General features: G+C 44.1%; 1 protein-coding gene across 3 annotated transcripts in view; it reads left to right on the top strand.

Moving 5' to 3' along the window:
* The window catches only part of TDRD12 (tudor domain containing 12), a 101,621-nt gene that overhangs the window by 48,766 nt on the left and 35,670 nt on the right, over positions 1–17,185 (top strand). For all 3 annotated transcript variants that reach the window (XM_031934815.1, XM_023229066.1, XM_023229067.1), the window contains 3 exons: positions 12,696–12,756; positions 13,119–13,223; positions 16,793–16,978. In XM_031934815.1, coding sequence (XP_031790675.1) covers positions 12,696–12,756; positions 13,119–13,223; positions 16,793–16,978 — 352 coding nt within the window. The remainder of the gene's footprint in view (positions 1–12,695; positions 12,757–13,118; positions 13,224–16,792; positions 16,979–17,185) is intronic.

Raw genomic sequence — 17,185 nt, 5'->3', positions numbered from 1 at the left:
GGCTCAAGTGATCCTCCAATCTCAGCCTCCCAAGTAGCTGCGACCACAGGCATGCACCACCATACCTGGCATATATATATTTTTGGTAGGACAGGGTTCTCACTATGTTACCCAGGCTGGTCTCAAACTCCTGGTCTCAAATAATTCTCCCGCCTCTGCCTTTCAAAGTGCTGGGATTGCAGGTGTGACCGCAGCTCCCAGCCTCATGCCATTTTTATACTTTTTACCATATTGGCCTAATTTTACATTCCAAGTAACTGTAGCTGCCCTGGAGCTCCCAGAGGGACAGAGTGTGAGACAGGTCAGAGGTGGAAAGGTCCTGCTGTTTCCACTGGTTGGCCTGGGGGTGGGAGCCAGGGTGTGGACTCTGCTGCCATGTGGGCTCCCCAGCTTCCCAGAGACCATGCTGATGGCCTGCCAGGGCTTCTTACCCTGGGAGTATACACCACCCAGTATTTCAAGGGTGAGGCTTTGAAAGCTTCCATGAGCCCACAGAGTTGGGGATGGCTGTTGATGCACCTGACTGACACCCCCGCTCCCAGGGCAACCTCAGCCCTAATACCTAAAGGTTTTGCTGTCACAGTGGTTGTTTTCCTTGGAACAGAAGACCTTGCATTATCCATGCAGCTTATTTCTTTCTTTTATTATTTTAAATTATAACCAGGCAAAGTAACCCTGGAATATTCTTTTTTTCATTATTTATTTATTTTATTTTTTTAATTGGAGACGGAATCTTGCTCTGTCACCTAGGCAAGAGTGCAATGACGCAATCTTGGCTCACTGCAACCTCCACCTCCTGGGTTCAAGTGATTTTGTTGCCTCAGCCTCCTAAGTAGCTGGAATTACAGGCATCTGCCACCATGTCCAGGTAATTTTTTTTTTTATTTTTAGTAGAGATGGGGGTTTTGCCATGTTGGCCCGGCTGGTCTCGAACTCATGACCTCAGGTGATCCGCCTGCCTTGGCCTCCCAAAGTGCTAGGATTACAGGCGTGAACCACTGCGCCCAGATGACCCTGAAATATTCTGTTCCCTTTTATTTTCGTATTAAAAAGTTCTGTCTTGTCTTCTGTTCTGCTAAAATGCCCTTTACTTACAACCCACTGATTAAACAACATCAGTTATCCTGTCAGTCTCCGGTGGATTTCAGGGAACTTTGAGGTAGTTCAAGATTAAACAGCAAAGAAGGCTTTGAGTTCCTTAGGGACATGGGAATGACCTGGTGATCCTGGGACCCTCCCCCTTGACTGAGCAGAGGTCCTACATTGGCTGCACTGTGTCCAAAGCCTGGGGAACCCCGTTCTGTCATTTCTGGCTAGATAGCGAAGGCAGCCTGGAGGAAAGGGACCCTTTCCTTAAGGATGGCCAGTCAGGGACCCGCATTGCCGCATCCCCAAACCTCACTTGGTACTATGATAACGACTGTCATGATGTGGGCAGAGGGGCACAGGGACCTTGGCTCATCGCCAGAGGCCAGGTGTCCCACTAGCCTCCTCTGTGTGACACCTGTGGTTTTCTTTTCCTGTCTTTTTGTCTTGCTGATGGAATTGCTCAAGCCTGTAAGTACCAGCAAGCAGTTGTGTTTCTTTCTCCTTGGGCCTGTTCCTTCATATAACTCATTTGGAAACCCCCCAATTACAGTACGTTCTGGAAGAGGTCACCCCAGATTCAGTCTGCCCCATTCCAGGATCACATACCACCATACCCTTGGGAATCCTGGATACTTGGGTAGCAGAGGGAGTGGTGGGGCCCACACCCAGGTTTAAGGGCTCTCCTAGCGAAATTCTCTCTCTTAATCTTTGGGTGTCCAAGAGAAACTGCTGTGTTCTGCTAAGGGCTTCTCGGGGTGGCGAGGCAGCGTGGATTGGGCTGATACCGTGTTTCTAAGCTGGTGCCAGCTTCTGCCCAGCCCATGGAAATATGCTGGGTGGTGGGTGAGTCTCAACTCTGTGTGGTGACTGTCGCAGAATTATTTTCAGGAGGATTTTGGACTTTGACAGTGCAGCCATATGTGCTGCGGGGAGTACTTTCATGACTGGTTAAGACGTCCTGGGCATAGGAGGGTGGAGTGGTGCCTGCTTGCCACTCACGTCATCTCTGATATTTAATGTACCCTGGAGCTCTCTCTGCAGTTCTTTGTCTTTCCATCTTCTGTGTCCCTCAAGCCTACTGTGATATTCATTCTTTATTCTTCTGTTGTCTTCCTTTAAACATTTTAACATCAGCCTACTTTGTACTGCCCACTGATTGAAGATGGAAAATTCTCCGAATAACCCATTTTTCCTTCTTTCTTTCTTTCTTTCTTTCTTTCTTTCTTTCTTTCTTTCTTTCTTTCTTTCTTTCTTTCTTTCTTTCTTTCTTTCTTTCTTTCCTTCCTTCCTTCCTTCCTTCCTTCCTTCCTTCCTTCTTTCTTTCCTTCTTTCCTTCTTTCTTTTCTTCCTCCCTCCCTCCTTCCCTCCTTCCCTCCTTCCCTCCTTCCCTCCTTCCCTCCTTCCTTCCTTCCTTCCTTCCTTCATTCTTTCATTCTTTCTGACAAAGTCTTGCTCTGTACCCCAGGCTGGAGTGCAGTGGTAAAATCTCAGCTCACTGCAACCTCCGCCTCTCGGATTCAAGCGATTCTCTTGCCTCAGCCTCCCGAGTAACTGGGTTTACAGGTGCACGCCACCATGCCCAGCTAACTTTTTTGTATTTTTAGTAGAGATGGGGTTTCGCTGTGATAGCCAGGCTGGTCTCAAACTCCTGACCTCAGGTGATCTGCCTGCCATTAGCTTCCCAAAGTGCTGGGATTACAGGTGTGAGCCACTGTGCCTGGCCCAAATATGCACATTCTTTGTGATACCGTTTCAGTGTCAGAGTCTGAACAGCAGTGCATGTCGAAGCCTGGACTGAAATGCCCTTCATACAGGCTGCTGAGTCCGGGGTCGGACACTGTCCTGCCAGACCCAAGCCCTCTGCCAGAGAACACAGTGAGTGTTGAGGACGCGGCTCTCTTGTACAACCCTTCCTTCTCCCTCTTGAAATCACACCCACACTTCTGTTCTTCCCATGACCCCACTCTCCCTGCATCATGGTTCCGGTGAGATGAGTGTCTATTGTCCCTGGGCTGTGAGCACGTGAGTGCTGTGGAGCTCTGCAGTCACAGAGCACGGCTGCTTCTCTCTTCTGACATAGCCTTTTGGTTTACCTGAAGTTAATAATTATCTGTTTTTTTTTCTTTGGGTTTTTTTTTTAATGGGGTCTCACAGTGTTGCCTATGCTGGTCTCAAACTTCTGGCATCAAGCCAGACCTCCTGCTTCAACCTCCCGAGTAGCTAGGACTACTGTGTGCCACTATGCCTGGCTCACTTTCCTAAGTTTTTCATCTATCCTAAAGATTCATCTCCAGAATTCTTCTCTGTTGTCTAAACTCAGGTTCTCACTTGTGTCTCTTTGGAGATCTCTCCAGATGCTTTCTGCCTGCTTTGGTCTGTGCCTGATGCGTCCCGCATTCATTGTCACCAACATCCTGAGATTCTCTGCATCTTTCTTGAATTGAATCTCCTCTTTTCCAGATCATCCATCTTATTCTTACTTGGTTTACTCCCTTGTTTTGGTGGAGAGCATCCTTTAGTAGCTCTCTAGGAAGGAAGACACAAAACATAAATTTTTTAGAGACTTTGCATAAATGCTTTTAGACTATCTTCACACTTGATCAATAGTTTGTCTATAAATTTTGAAGACATTTCTACTTCTAGTTTCTAGTGTGGAGACGTCCACTCTATTCTGATTTCTTATTCTTTATATATGACTCCTTTCCTTTTCTCTCTCTCTTCTCTCTCTCTCTCTCTGGAAGCTTATAGGATCTTCCTTTGTTGCCAGTGTTTGGAAGTTTCCTGATGTTGTGCCTTGGCGTGGTTCTATTATTATGCTTGTCATTCAGTGGACCCTTCCAATGTGTAGCCTCGTGTCCCTTACCCCTGGGAAATTCTCTTGACTTTTTGGTTGTTCTCTTGTGCTCCATGTTCTCTGTCTTCTTTTAAGAACCTCTGTGACACGTATGTTGAACCTCCTGAATTGGTTGCGTAATTTTATAAAATATATTTTTCTTCTTCTTTCTTTTTTTTTTATTATTATACTTTAAGTTCTGGGTTACATGTGCAGAACGTGCAGTTTTGTTACATAGGTGTACATGTGCCATAGTGGTTTGCTGCACCCATCAACCCGTCATCTACATTAGGTATTTCTCCTAATGTTATACCTCCCCTAGCCCCTGACCCCCCACAGGTCCTGGTGTGTGATGTTCCCCTCCCTGTGTCCATGTGTTCTCATTGTTCATCTCCCACTTATGAGTGATAATATGCAGTGTTTGGTTTTCTGATTTTGTGATAGTTTGCTGAGAATGATGGTTCCCAGCTTCATCCCTGTCCCTGCAAAGGACATGAACTCATCCTTTTTTATGGCTGCATAGTATTCCATGGTGTATATGTGCCACATTTTCTTAATCCAGTCTATCATTGATGGGGATTTGGGTTGGTTCCAAGTCTTTGCTATTGTGAATAGTGCACAATAAACGTACATGTGCATGTGTCTTTATTGTAGAATGATTTATAATCCTTTGGGTATATGCCCAGTAATGAGATTGCTGGGTCAAATGATATTTCTGGTTCTAGATCCTTGAGGAATCGCCACCCTGTCTTCCATGATGGTTGAACTAATTTACATTTCTACCAACAGTGTAAAAGTGTTCCTATTTTTCCACAACCTCTCCAGCATCTGTTTTTTCCTGACTTTTTAATGATTGCCATTCTAACTGGCATGAGATGGTATCTCATTGTGGTTTTGATTTGCATTTCTCTAATGACCAGTGATGATGAGCATTTTTTCATATGTCTGTTGGCTGTATGAATGTCTTCTTCTGAGAAGTGTCTGTTCATGTCCTTTGCCCACCTTTTAGTGGGGTTGTTTGCTTTTTTCCTGTAAATTTGTTTAAGTTCTTTGTAGATTCTAGATATTAGCCCTTTGTCAGATGAGTAGATTGCAAAAATTTTCCCCCATTCTGTAGGTTGCCTGTTCACTCTGATGATAGTTTCTTTTGCTGTGCAGAAGCTCTTTAGTTTAATTAGATCCCATTTGTCAATTTTGACTTCTGTTGCCATTGCTTTTGGTGTTTTAGACATCAAGTCTTTGCCCATGCCTATGTCCTGAATGGTACTGCCTAGGTTTTCTTCTATGATTTTTATGGTCCTAGGTCTTATGTTTAAGTCTTTTGATCCATCTTGAGTTTATTTTTGTATAAGGTGTAAGGAAGGGGTCCAGTTTCAGTTTTCTGCATATGGCTAGTCAGTTTTCCTAACACCATTTATTAAATAGGGAATCTTTTCCCCATTGCTTGTGTGTGTCAGGTTTGTCAAAGATCAGATGGCGGTAGATGTGTGGTGTTATTTCTGAGGCCTGTGTTCTGTTGCATTGGTCTATGTATCTGTTTTGGTACTAGTACCATGCTGTTTTGGTTACTGTAGCCTTGTAGTAAAGTTTGAAGTCAGGTAGGGTGATGCTCCCAGCTTTGTTCTTCTTCCCTGGGATTGTCTTGGCTATGTGGGCTCAGTTTTGGTTTCGTATGAAGTTTAAAGTAGTTTTTTCCAATTCTGTGAAGAAAATCAGTGGTAGCTTGATGGGGATAGCATTGAATCTATAAATAACTTTGGGCAGTAAGACCATTTTCACGATATTGATTCTTCCTATCCATGAGCATGGAATGTTTTTCCATTTGTTTGTGTCCTCTCTTATTTTCTTGGGCAGTGGTTTGTAGTTCTCCTTAAAGAGGTCCTTCACATCCCTTGTAAGTTGGATTCCTGGGTATTTTATTCTCTTAGTAGGAATTGTGAATGGGAGTTCACTCATGATTGGGCTCTCTGTCTGTTATTGGTGTATAGGAATGCTTGTGATTTTTGCACATTCATTTTGTATCCTAAGACTGATGAAGTTGCTCATCAGCTTAAGGAGATTTTGGGCTGAGATGATGGGGTTTTCTAAATATATAATCATGTAATCTGCCAACAGAGACAATTTGACTTCCTGTCTTCCTATTTTAATACCTTTATTGCTTTCTCTTGCCTGATTGCCCTGGCCAGATACTGCCCTTTCTCTTGCCTAATTGCCCTGCCCTTCTAATACTGTGTTGAATAGGAGTGGTGGGAGAGGGCATCCTTGTCTTGTGCCGGTTTTCAAAGGGAATGCTTCCAGTTTTTGCCCATTCAGTATGATATTGGCTGTGGGTTTGTCATAAATAGCTCTTACTATGTTGAGATACGTTCCGTCGATACCTAGTTTATTCAGAGTTTTTAGCAGGAAGGGGTGGTGAATTTTATCGAAGGCTTTTTCTGCATCTATTGAGATAATCATGTGGTTTTTGTTGTTGGTTTTGTTTATATGCTAGATTACATTTACTGATTTGCGTATGTTGAACCAGCCTTGCATCCCAGGGATGAAGCCGACTCAATTGTGGTGGATAAGCTTTTTGATATGCTGCTGGATTCGGTTTGCCAGTATTTTATTGAGGATTCTTGCATCGATGTTCATCGGGGATATTGGCCTAAAATTCTCTTTTTTTGTTGTGACTCCAGTTTTTTTTTGTTGTGGCAGGCTTTGGTATCAGGATGATGCTGGCCTCATAAAATGAGGTAGGGAAGATTCCATCTTTTTCTGTTAATTGGAATAGTTTCAGAAGGAATGGTACCAGCTCCTCTTTCTACCTCTGGTAGAATTTGGCTGTGAATCGGTCTGGTCCTGGACTTTTTTTTGTTGGTAGGCTATTACTTATTGCCTCAATTTCAGAACCTGTTACTGGTCTATTCAGGGATTCAACTTCTTCCTGGTTTAGTCTTGGGAGGGTGTATGAGTCCAAGAATTTATCCATTTCTTCTAGATTTTCTAGTTTATTTGCACAGGGATGTTTATAGTATTCTCTGATGGTAGTTTGTATTTCTGTGGGGTCAGTGATGATATCCCCTTTATCATTTTTTATTGTGTCTATTTCATTCTTCTCTCTTTTCTTTTTTATTAGTCTTGCTAGTGGTTTATCTATTTTGTTGATCTTTTCAAAAAACCAACTCCTGGATTCATTGATTTTTTTGAAGGGTTTTCTGTGTCTTTATCTCCTTCAGTTCTGCTCTGATCTTAGTGATTTCTTGCCTTCTGCCAGCTTTTGAATTCGTTTGCTCTTGCTTCTCTAGTTCTTTTAACTGTGATGTGAGGGTGTCAATTTTAGGTCTCTCCTGTTTTCTCTTGTGGGCATTTAGTGCTATAAATTTCCCTCTATACACTGCTTTAAATGTGTCCCAGAGATTCTGATGCATTGTGTCTTTGTTCTCATTGGTTTCAAAGAACATCTTTCTTTCTGTCTTCATTTTGTTATTTACCCAGTAGTCATTCAGGAGCAGGTTGTTCAGTTTCCATGTACTTGTGTGGTTTTGAGTAAGATTCTTAATCCTGAGTTCTAATTTGATTGCACTGTGGTCTGAGAGACAGTTTGTTGTGATTTCTGTTCTTTTACATTTGCTAAGGAGTGTTTTACTTCCAATTATGTGGTCAATTTTAGAATAAGTGTGATGTGGTGCTGAGAAGAATGTATATTCTGTGGATTTGGGGCAGAGAGTTCTGTAAATGTCTATTAGGTCCACTTGGTGCAGAGCTGAGTTCAGGTCCTGGATATCCTTGTTAATTTTCTGTCTCGATCTGTCTAATACTGATGGAGGGGTGTTAAAGTCTCCCATTTTTTATTGTGTAGGAGTCTAAACCTCTTTGTAGGTCTCTTAAGAACTTGCTTTATGAATGTGGGTGCTCCTGTATTGGGTGCATATATATTTGGGATAGTTAGCTCTTCTTGTTGAATTGATCCCTTTACTATTATGTAATGGCTTTCTTTGTCTCTTTTGATCTTTGTTGGTTTAAAGCCTGTTTTATCAGAGGTCAGGATTGCAACTCCTGCTTTTTTTTTTTTGTTTTGCTTTCCATTTCCCCCCACCTTTATTTTGGGCCTATGTGTGTCTCTGCACGTGAGATGGGTCTCCTGAATACAGCACACTGATGGGTCCTTGACTCTCTATCCAATTTGCCAGTCTGTGTCTTTTAATTGGGGCATTTAGCCCATTTACATTTAAGGTTAATATCATTATGTGTGAATTCGATCCTGTCATTATGATGCTAGCTGGTTATTTTGCCCATTAATTGATGCATTTTCTTCATAGTGTCGATCTTTACAATTTGGCATGTTTTTGCAGTGGCTGGTAGCGGTTGTTCCTTTCCATGTTTAGTGCTTCCTTCAGGAGCTCTTGGAAGGCAGGCCTGGTGGTGACAAAATCTCTCAGCATTTGCTTGTCTGTAAAAGATTTTATTTCTCTTTCACTTATGAAGCTTAATTTGGCTGGACATGAAATTCTGGGTTGAAAATTCTTTTCTTTAAGAATATCGAATATTGGCTCCCACTCTCTTCTGGCTCATAGGATTTCTGCAGAGAGATCCACTGGTAGTCTGATGGGCTTCCCTTTGTGGGTAACCTGACCTTTCTCTCTGGCTGCCCTTAACAATTTTTCCTTCATATCAACCTTGATGAATCTGACAATTATGTGTCTTGGGGTTGCTCTTCTCAAAGAGTGTCTTTGTGGTGTTCTCTGTATTTCCTGAATTTGAATGTTGGCCCGCCTTGCTAGTTTGGGGAAGTTCTCCTGGATAATATCCTGAAGAATGTTTTCTAACTTGGTACCATTCTCCCCATCACTTTCAGGTACACCAATAAAACGTAGATTTGGTCTTTTCACATAGTCCCATATTTCTTGGAGGCTTTGTTTGTTTCTTTTTACTCTTTTTTTCTCTAATCTTGTCTTCTCACTTTATTTCATTAATTTTTACTTTCTTCCACTTGCTCAAATTGGCTGTTGAAGCTTGTGCATGTGTCACGAAGTTCTCGTATTGTGGTTTTCAGCTCCATCAGGTCATTTAAGCTCTTCTCTACATTGGTTATTCTAGTTAGCCATTTGTCTAAGCTTTTTTCAAGGTTTTTAGTTTCCTTACGATAGGTTACAACATGCTCATTTAGCTCAGAGAAGTTTATTATTACCGACCTTCTGAAGCTTGCTTCTGTCAACTCATCAAACTCATTCTCTGTCCAGTTTTGTTCCCTTGCCTGCAAGGAGTTGTGTTCCTTTGGAGGAGAAGAGGCGTTCTGGTTTTTGGAATTTTCAGCCTTTCTGCTCTTGTTTCTCCCCATCTTTGTGGTTTTATCCTCCTTTGGTCTTTGATGTTGGTGAGCTATGGATAAGGTTTTGGCGTAGACGTCCTTTTTGTTGATGCTGATGCTATTCCTTTCTATTTGTTAGTTTTCCTTCTAACAGACAGGCCCCTCAGCTGCAGGTCTGTTGGAGTTTGCTGGAGGTCCACCCCATACCCTGTTTGCCTGGGTATCACCAGCGGAGGCTGCAGAACAGCAAATATTGCTGCCTGATCCTTCCTCTGGAAGCTTCATCCCAGAGGGACACCCACGTGTATGAAGTGTCTGTTGGTCCCTACTGGGAGATGTCTCTCAGTCAGGCTACACATGGGTCAGGGACCCACTTGAGGAGGCAGTCGGTCCATTATCAGAGCTCAGGTGCTGTGCTGGGAGAACCACTGCTCTCTTTGGAGCTATCAGGCAGGGACGTTTAAGTCTGGAGAAGCTGTCTGCTGCCTTTGGGTCAGATATGCCCTGCCCCCAGAGGTGGAATCTAGAGATGCAGTAGGCCTTGCTGAGCTGTGGTGGGCTCCGCCCAGTTCGACCTTCTTTGCTGCTTTGTTTACACTGTGAGCACAGAACTGCCTACTCAACCTCAGCAGTGGTGGATGCCCCTCCCCCCTCGTCCCAGGTTGATCGCAGACTGCTGCGCTAGCAGCAAGCAAGGCTCCATAGGCGTGGAACCTACCACTCCAGGCACAGGAGGGAATCTCCTTGTCTGCTGGTTGTGAAGATTGTGGGAAAAGCACAGTATTTGGGCAGGAGTGTACTGCTCCTCCAGGTACAGTCACTCATGGCTTCCCTTGGCTAGGAAAGGGAAATCCCCCAACCCCTTGTGCTTCCCGGGTGGAGTGACACCCCACCCTGCTTTGGCTCGCCCTCCATAGGCTGTACCCACTGTCCAACCAGTCCCAGTGAGATGAACCAGGTACCTCAGTTGGAAATGCAGAAATCACCCATCTTCTGCATCGAGCTCACTGAAAGTTATAGACTGGAGTTCCTATTTGGCCATCTTGGAAGTGCCTGCTCTTTTTTAAATCTCTTTGTCTTTTTGCTTTACTTTTTTTTCCTTTGAAACGGAGTCTCACACTGTCGCCCAGGCTGGCGTGCAGTGGTGCGATGTCAGCTCACTGCAACTTCTGTCTCCTGGGTTCAAGTGATTCTCCTGCCTCAGTCAGGGATTACAGGTGCCCACCACCACACCCAACTAATTTTTATATTTTTAGTAGAGACAGGGTTTCATTATATTGGCCAGGCTGATCTCAAACTCCTGACCTCCAGTGATCTGCCTCCCTCGGCCTCCCAAAAGGCTGGGATTATAGGTGTGAGCCACTGGGTGCCAGCCTGCTTTACTTTTTGGAATGTTTTTACAATTTTGTCCTCTACTCATTTTATTGAGTTTTTTATTTCTAATATCACGTTTTTAATTTGCAAGGTTTACCTCTTGTTCTCTTTTCCCTTTCTGATCATGTCCTGTCCTTGTTTCACATATATGATAATTTCTCTCATTTTTCTAAGGAGACTAATGATGTTGGTGGGGGAGTTTTCTTCTCCCTACACTGTTTCTTTTTCTTGCAGGGTGCATTACTCGGTTTTTAAGGTTGGAGGCTTTCCTTAGACGTCATGCGGTCCTTGATTGTCTGCCCGTATTTCAACGTAGAGGACCAGTGAGCTGGTGAGGGTCTCTAAGTGTACCAAGCCTGTGGGCTATGGGTCTCACAGGGGAGCGAGCTGCTGTGAGTGCAGGAACCTCTGAATTCTGTCCAGATGCCCAAGGGAAGGCTTCTCCTGTCTCTGGCCCCCGGGGCTAAAGACTTGCCTGTGTCCTGGGAGCTCAGTGGAAGGCACAGGCTGGGTCTTACTGTCCTGTGTGTGCTTAGCTTCCCTCTTTTCAGTTCAGTACCTTGGTTTGCAGCTAGGCCTACAGCCCCCAGTCCTGAGAGTTCTGCTTTATCCTCTCCAGAGAATCAGCCCCTGGGCTTCCTAGGGTTGTGGTGAGTGGCAGTCTGGTGTGGAGCAGTGTAAGGTGATGCAGAGGCTCCCCACTCTGCCACACTGCTGCAGCCAGGGAGCCTGCCCCTAATTCCTCAGCTTTCTGAAGGTTGTTCTCTGCAGATGGGGTCAGGCCTCCCGTGGCTGGCTCAGATTCAACTGTCTTGGGGCTGTTACCAGTTTGTCCATCTGTTTTTTAGCTTCTAACATTCTATTCTGGAATATTGTCTCTAAAACATAGCTTTTTTGAGATATGATTCATGTACCCTTTTTTCAAGTGTACAATTCAGTGATTTTTAGTGTATTCACAGAGTTTGCAACCACACAAGTCCATATCCATTAGCAATCACTCTCCGTTTTCCTCCTTCCACATCCTTTGGCAGCCAGTAGTCTGCTTTCAGTCTCTATGGGTTTGCCTGTTCAGGACATTTAATATGGATGGGATCATATGGTGTGTGGGCCTTAGTGACACTGGCTTCACTGCGCACAATGTTTCCAAGGCTCACCTCTGCCGTATCATAAATGAGCACAGCATGCCTTTTCATGGCCGACTTATATTGCATTGCGTGCGTGGAGTGCATTTCATGTACTCATTCATCAGCTGATGACAGTTGGGTCTTGTGGCTTTTGCATTTAAAAATCCATTTACAGGGCCGGGCACAGTGGCTCACACCTGTAATCCCAACACTTTGGGAAGCCAAGGCGGGCGGGTCCCTGAGGTCAGGAGTTCAAGACTAGCCTGGCCAACATGGTGAAACCCTGTCTCTACTAAAAATACAGAAATTAGCTGAGTGTGGTGGTGGATGCCTGTAATCCCAGCTACTCAGGAGGCTGAGGCAGGAGAATCTCTTGAACCTGGGAGGCGGAGGTTGCAGTGAGCTGAGATTATGCCACTGTACTCCAGCCTGAGTAACGAGCGAAATTCCATCTCAAAAAAAAAAGAAAAGAAAAATACGTTTACAGGAATGGGGCTTTAGGAAGGAGTGCAGTTTGCCAAGTGTGTAACCCACCATCTTTATCCTGGAGTCCCCAGATGTCTGTGGCTTGTGACTTCTCTGTGACTGCCACTGACCTTACAAGCCGTGTTGGGGTTGGGCTGGATCTAGAGGAAAGCAGTTTCAGATTTCTTCTACTCTCAGCAGAGGTGATTGTGGACAAGTCCTATCTGGTCTTGTTTTCTCATCCATAAAATAAAGAGAGTATAGTACACTAGTGGCTCCTGAGCTCGGCTGGGGCCCCTCAGATACTCTCACAGGGACCTGGGTGGCAAGGTTGTGGCAGCACAGGTACAGGCCCTCATACTTCATAAACCAAGCAGAACAGAACAGGCAGCGGTTGTACAGCTGAGCCTTGGGCTGTGCAGTCCTTGCTATCTCTTATCAAGGAAGAACTAAAAGAATAGCTCAACTGAGGAAACAGAAATACCTTTTTCTTCACATTCTTCTTTTAACTATCTTACAGATTACTGCAGTTTTTAAATCCTGATCCTTTGAGAGCTGACGGAATCTCTGATCTCCAGCAGGTATTACAGGCCCTTAAAAAAGTAAAATAAAAAGAGAGAAAAAACTGTTTATTCTTTAAATCCTTCTCCTTCCTCCCTCCAGAACTGAGATTAGAAGGGAAACTCCTTAGATGGGGGACTTTACCTGAAGACGTCCTTTTAGAAACAATTGAATGGATTGTTACTTCTGAGAAATTGTTCCTTGTTTTTTGGATAATAAACAGTCTTCCTTTTAGTAGTGGTGGGTTTTGGTTTTTTGTTTGTTTGTTTAAGTAAGCATATATACCCAGGTGTTTACATTGAAATCTGTATTTTCTTCATTTCCATGAAGTTGCTGACGCCTCAGGGCAGACCCTGGTTGTCTAATGCACACGTTCTCTCAGTTGCAGAAGCTGAAGGGCCTGCAGCCGCCTGTGGCAGTGCTCCGAAACAAGATTGAGCCCTGCTTAACCATTGACTCGTCGCCACTGTCAGCAGACCTGAAGAAGGTAAAAGTGCTCTAAAACTGAATTTATCAAGAATGCCAGCTTTTTCTAATAGAGAAGGATTTTGAAACAAATGGTTCCAAGGTTGCATTTTATAATTTCTTTGCTTTTGAAATTATCTTTTTATTTGAGATTACAGGCATGAGCCACCACACCTGGACTAATTTCTCATTTATTCTTAAATCCAGGTTAGCTTCTTAGAAGTGAGTGAGTGAGTATTTTGTGAGGCAGCCGCTGTGTAACTGTGAGCCCCTTCTGCAGTCAGGTTTCCAGGATGCCCGTGGACAGGGCTGTGGGAGGAGCAGCAGGCCACCAGGGCAGTTGTAATGCACTCCCCAACCGTTCTTTTCAAAATTGTCTCACACACCTATGATTTCATTTGGAAAATTGATCGTACATGTTTATCTACCTTTTTCCTGATTAAAAAAAGTTAAAAAAAATTGTTTTAAGATAGGAAGATAAAACGACCGGGACAAATAGTGTGAGAGAGAAGTGGACAGATTCCACAGTCTTAGAAGATTTCATCTTCTAAGGAGATAGAGTGTGGCTGCCTCTGCAGGAAAGGAGCACTTTGCAAGGGGAGCATGAACTGCCAGCTCTGTCTCCTGAGCACCCACAGCTAGCTTGTATTGTTCTTAGCAGCAAGGTTGGAGGCTCTTTTTGGAGAAACTTGAATGGCCTTAGAGAAATGACCTTCACATGATGCTATTTGGAATTCTCCCACAAACAGGACCTGCTTGCCGCTCTGTCTTCCTGCAGTGAGGTGACACTCATGTGATGGCAAGAGTCCCCAGAGCTTCCAGTTGGGCATTAGTGTCTTGCTCTCCACCATGAACAGACATCAGGGATCATGGAAATTTGAAGAAAACCTTCACCTTAAAAAAAAAGACCAGGCTGGGTGCACTGGCTCCTACCTGTAATCCCAGCACTTTGGGAAGCCGAGGCAGGCAGATCATCTAAGGTCAGGAGTTTGAGACCAGCCTGGCCAACATGGTGAAACCCCGTCTCTACTAAAAATACAAAAATTAGCCAGGCGTGGTAGTACATACCTGTAGTCCCAGCTACTTGGGAGGCTGAGACAGGAGAATCGCTGGTACCCAGGAGGCGGAGGTTGCAGTGCACCAAGATTGTACCACTGAACTCCAGCCTGGGCAACAGAGCGAGACTCTGTCTCAAAAAAAAAAAAAGACCAAAACAAACCCTCAGGGAAACAAACAATGCAGTTGAGTAACAGAAAATGTTAGAGAATATTCCCAGAGAGAATAAATATCCCCAGAGAGAAGATGTTGCATCCATAACAGCTTACTGTTAAAGGGATGCAATGTCTTCTCTCTGGGGATATTTAAGATAGGATATTTTAAAAAGGAACAGGCGGAGAAAAAGGTTCTTGGAAATTCAGAATATAGAAAAATGTAAAAATCACTAGTATGTTTGAGATGTAAAGGAGAAGCTAACTATCAGAAAGTAGAGAAAAAAGGCAAACATGGAAATAGGAGAAAAAAATTTTGAGGGTCAGTTTGAGGTCCAGTATCTGAAAATGGGATTTCTAGGAAGAATGAAGGAAGATAGTAGGAAATTTTCTAAAGATTAACATAGGAACATTTTCTGGAACTAATGGACAAGAATTTCCAGATTAGGAGGTCCTACCCATCATAGGCCCAGAACACCTGCTGAAGAAAGAGATTAGAAATGTTCTTCTGAAGCATCTAAGTTGAGGGAATCTAAAGATTATGAAGGCTTCAAGAGAGATGAAACTGGTCCTACACATTGGACCAGGAGTCAGAATGGCTTCAAATGTCTCCACAATGCACCAGATGAGCACTGATGTCAAAATTCTGATGAGGTCGGGCGCAGTGACTCATGCCTTTAATCCTAGCACTTTGGGAGGCAGAGGCGCTGATTGCCTGAGCTCAGGAGTTCGAGACCAGCCTGGGCAACATGGTGAAATCCTGTCTCTACTAAAATACAAAAAATTAGCTGGGTGTGGTGGTGCATGCCTGTAGTCCCAGTCGCTTGGGAGGCTGAGACATGAGAATCGCTTGAACCTGGGAGGCAGAGGTTGCAGTGAGCCAAGATCGTGCCACTGCACTCCAGCCTGGGCACAGAATGAGACTCTGTCTCCAAAAAAAAAAATAATTATTGTTATTATTATTATTCTGAAGAAAAGCTCTTTGGAACCAGAGGTCCATACTCAAACTGTGGATGGAGTGTGAGGGTAGAACGAAGACATTTGCAGACACACATAGTCTTAAAAAATGTACTTCCTTTCTACCCTTTGTCAAGAAGATATTAAAATACATTCTCTACCAAAACAAAGAAGTAACCCGAGAAAGATGACCACATGAGTTTGCAGACAAAGAAAGGGTGATGGTGAAGGATGATCCCAGGATAGTTGCTGAATACCAGGTGTAGAGCATGGTCGGTCCTGACTGCAGCTAGGGCTCAGGACTCGAGAGGACCTCACAGAGCTCATGGTGCCGATGAGCTCCGCCATTTGGAAGATCCTATCCTTGTGGGTGGAGAACTCTTGGAACATTTGGGTTTCAGTGACAGTTACATAGAAAAATAAGCAAATAAAAATCTGTCTTTTAAAAAGCTTTATAAGTGAAGCTGATGGACTGGCAGTTTATTAGGATAATGAGGAGGAAAAGCTGCATCTTTGATCCAGTGAACTTTAAGTTCTTGTCAATGGGCCATCAGTTGGATACTTTTAATTTAGAAAATTAAAGCAATAATTTTTTGTTTTTGTTTTTGTTTTTGAGACGAAGTTTCACTCTTGTTGCCCAGGCTGGAGTGCAATGGCGTGATCTCGGCTCACCGCAGCCTCTGCCTCCCGGGTTCAAGTCATTCTCCTGCCTCAGCCTCCTGTGTAGCTAGGATTACAGGTGTCTGCTACCACACCCAGCTAATTTTCTATTTTTAGTAGAGACAGGGTTTCTCCATGTTGGTCGGGCTGGTCTTGAACCCCCAACCTCAGGTGATCCGCTCGCCTTGGTCTTCTAAAGTGCAGGGATTACAACGTGAGCCACTGTGCCCAGCCTTTTTTTTTTTCTTTTTCTTTTTTTTTCTGAGATGGAGTCTCGCTCTGTCACCCAGGCTGGAGTGCAGTGGCGCAATCTCGGCTCACCGCATCCTTCGCCTCCTGTGTTCAAGTGATTCTCCTGTCTCAGCCTCTGGAGTAGCTGGGATAATAGGCGTGCACCACCACACCCAGCTAATTTTTGTATTTTTGGTAGAAATGGGGTTTCACCATGTTGGCCAGGCTGGTCTCAGAACTCCTGACCACAGATGATTCACCTGCCTCAGCCTCCTAAAGTGCTGGGATAACAGGCATGAGCCACTACGCCCGGCCTAGCAAGAATATTTTAATGGGAGTCTCAATAGGAGAAAAAGCAAGAGTCTTTTAATAGGAGGTTGGTACTGAGAAAAGATTTGGGGAAACTTAAGTTAGGGCTTGGAAAATACTGGGTTTGGCAATGCGTAGTGCTTATTGGGGTGAAATGAGCCATGCAATGGAGTTTTTGTTAGTTTTCTCTACCTTATTTTGGTTTTTGATTGTTTCTGTTTTGTAGGCTCTTCAAAGAAATAAGTTTCCGGGCCCCAACCACACTGAGTCGTACTCTTGGCCTCCCATAGCGCGTGGCTGTGATGTGGTAGTCATTTCTCACTGTGAAAGCAACCCTTTGCTCTACCTCCTACCAGTGTTGACAATTTTGCAAACAAGGGCCTGCTACAAGTCATTACCAAGCAGAAATGGAGTAAGTCAAAGACAGTTTTGCCTCACAACCAAATGGGTTAAATATTTATTTTAAAATTATACACCTCACCTTTGGGGAAGGTCATCCATTACTCAGTTTGGTTTTCAAACTTCCAGGCCAGAAACTGTCCTGTGGGAAAGTGTCCTTTCCCCATTCCAATTACTGATGCTCTCACACTGATTCTCACCTGGAGCCTCTAGTTGTGGG

This window comes from Piliocolobus tephrosceles, chromosome 21, assembly GCF_002776525.5.
Source record: "Piliocolobus tephrosceles isolate RC106 chromosome 21, ASM277652v3, whole genome shotgun sequence".
Classification (NCBI taxonomy): Eukaryota; Metazoa; Chordata; class Mammalia; order Primates; family Cercopithecidae; genus Piliocolobus; species Piliocolobus tephrosceles.
This window is presented reverse-complemented; position numbering and strand designations above follow the sequence as displayed.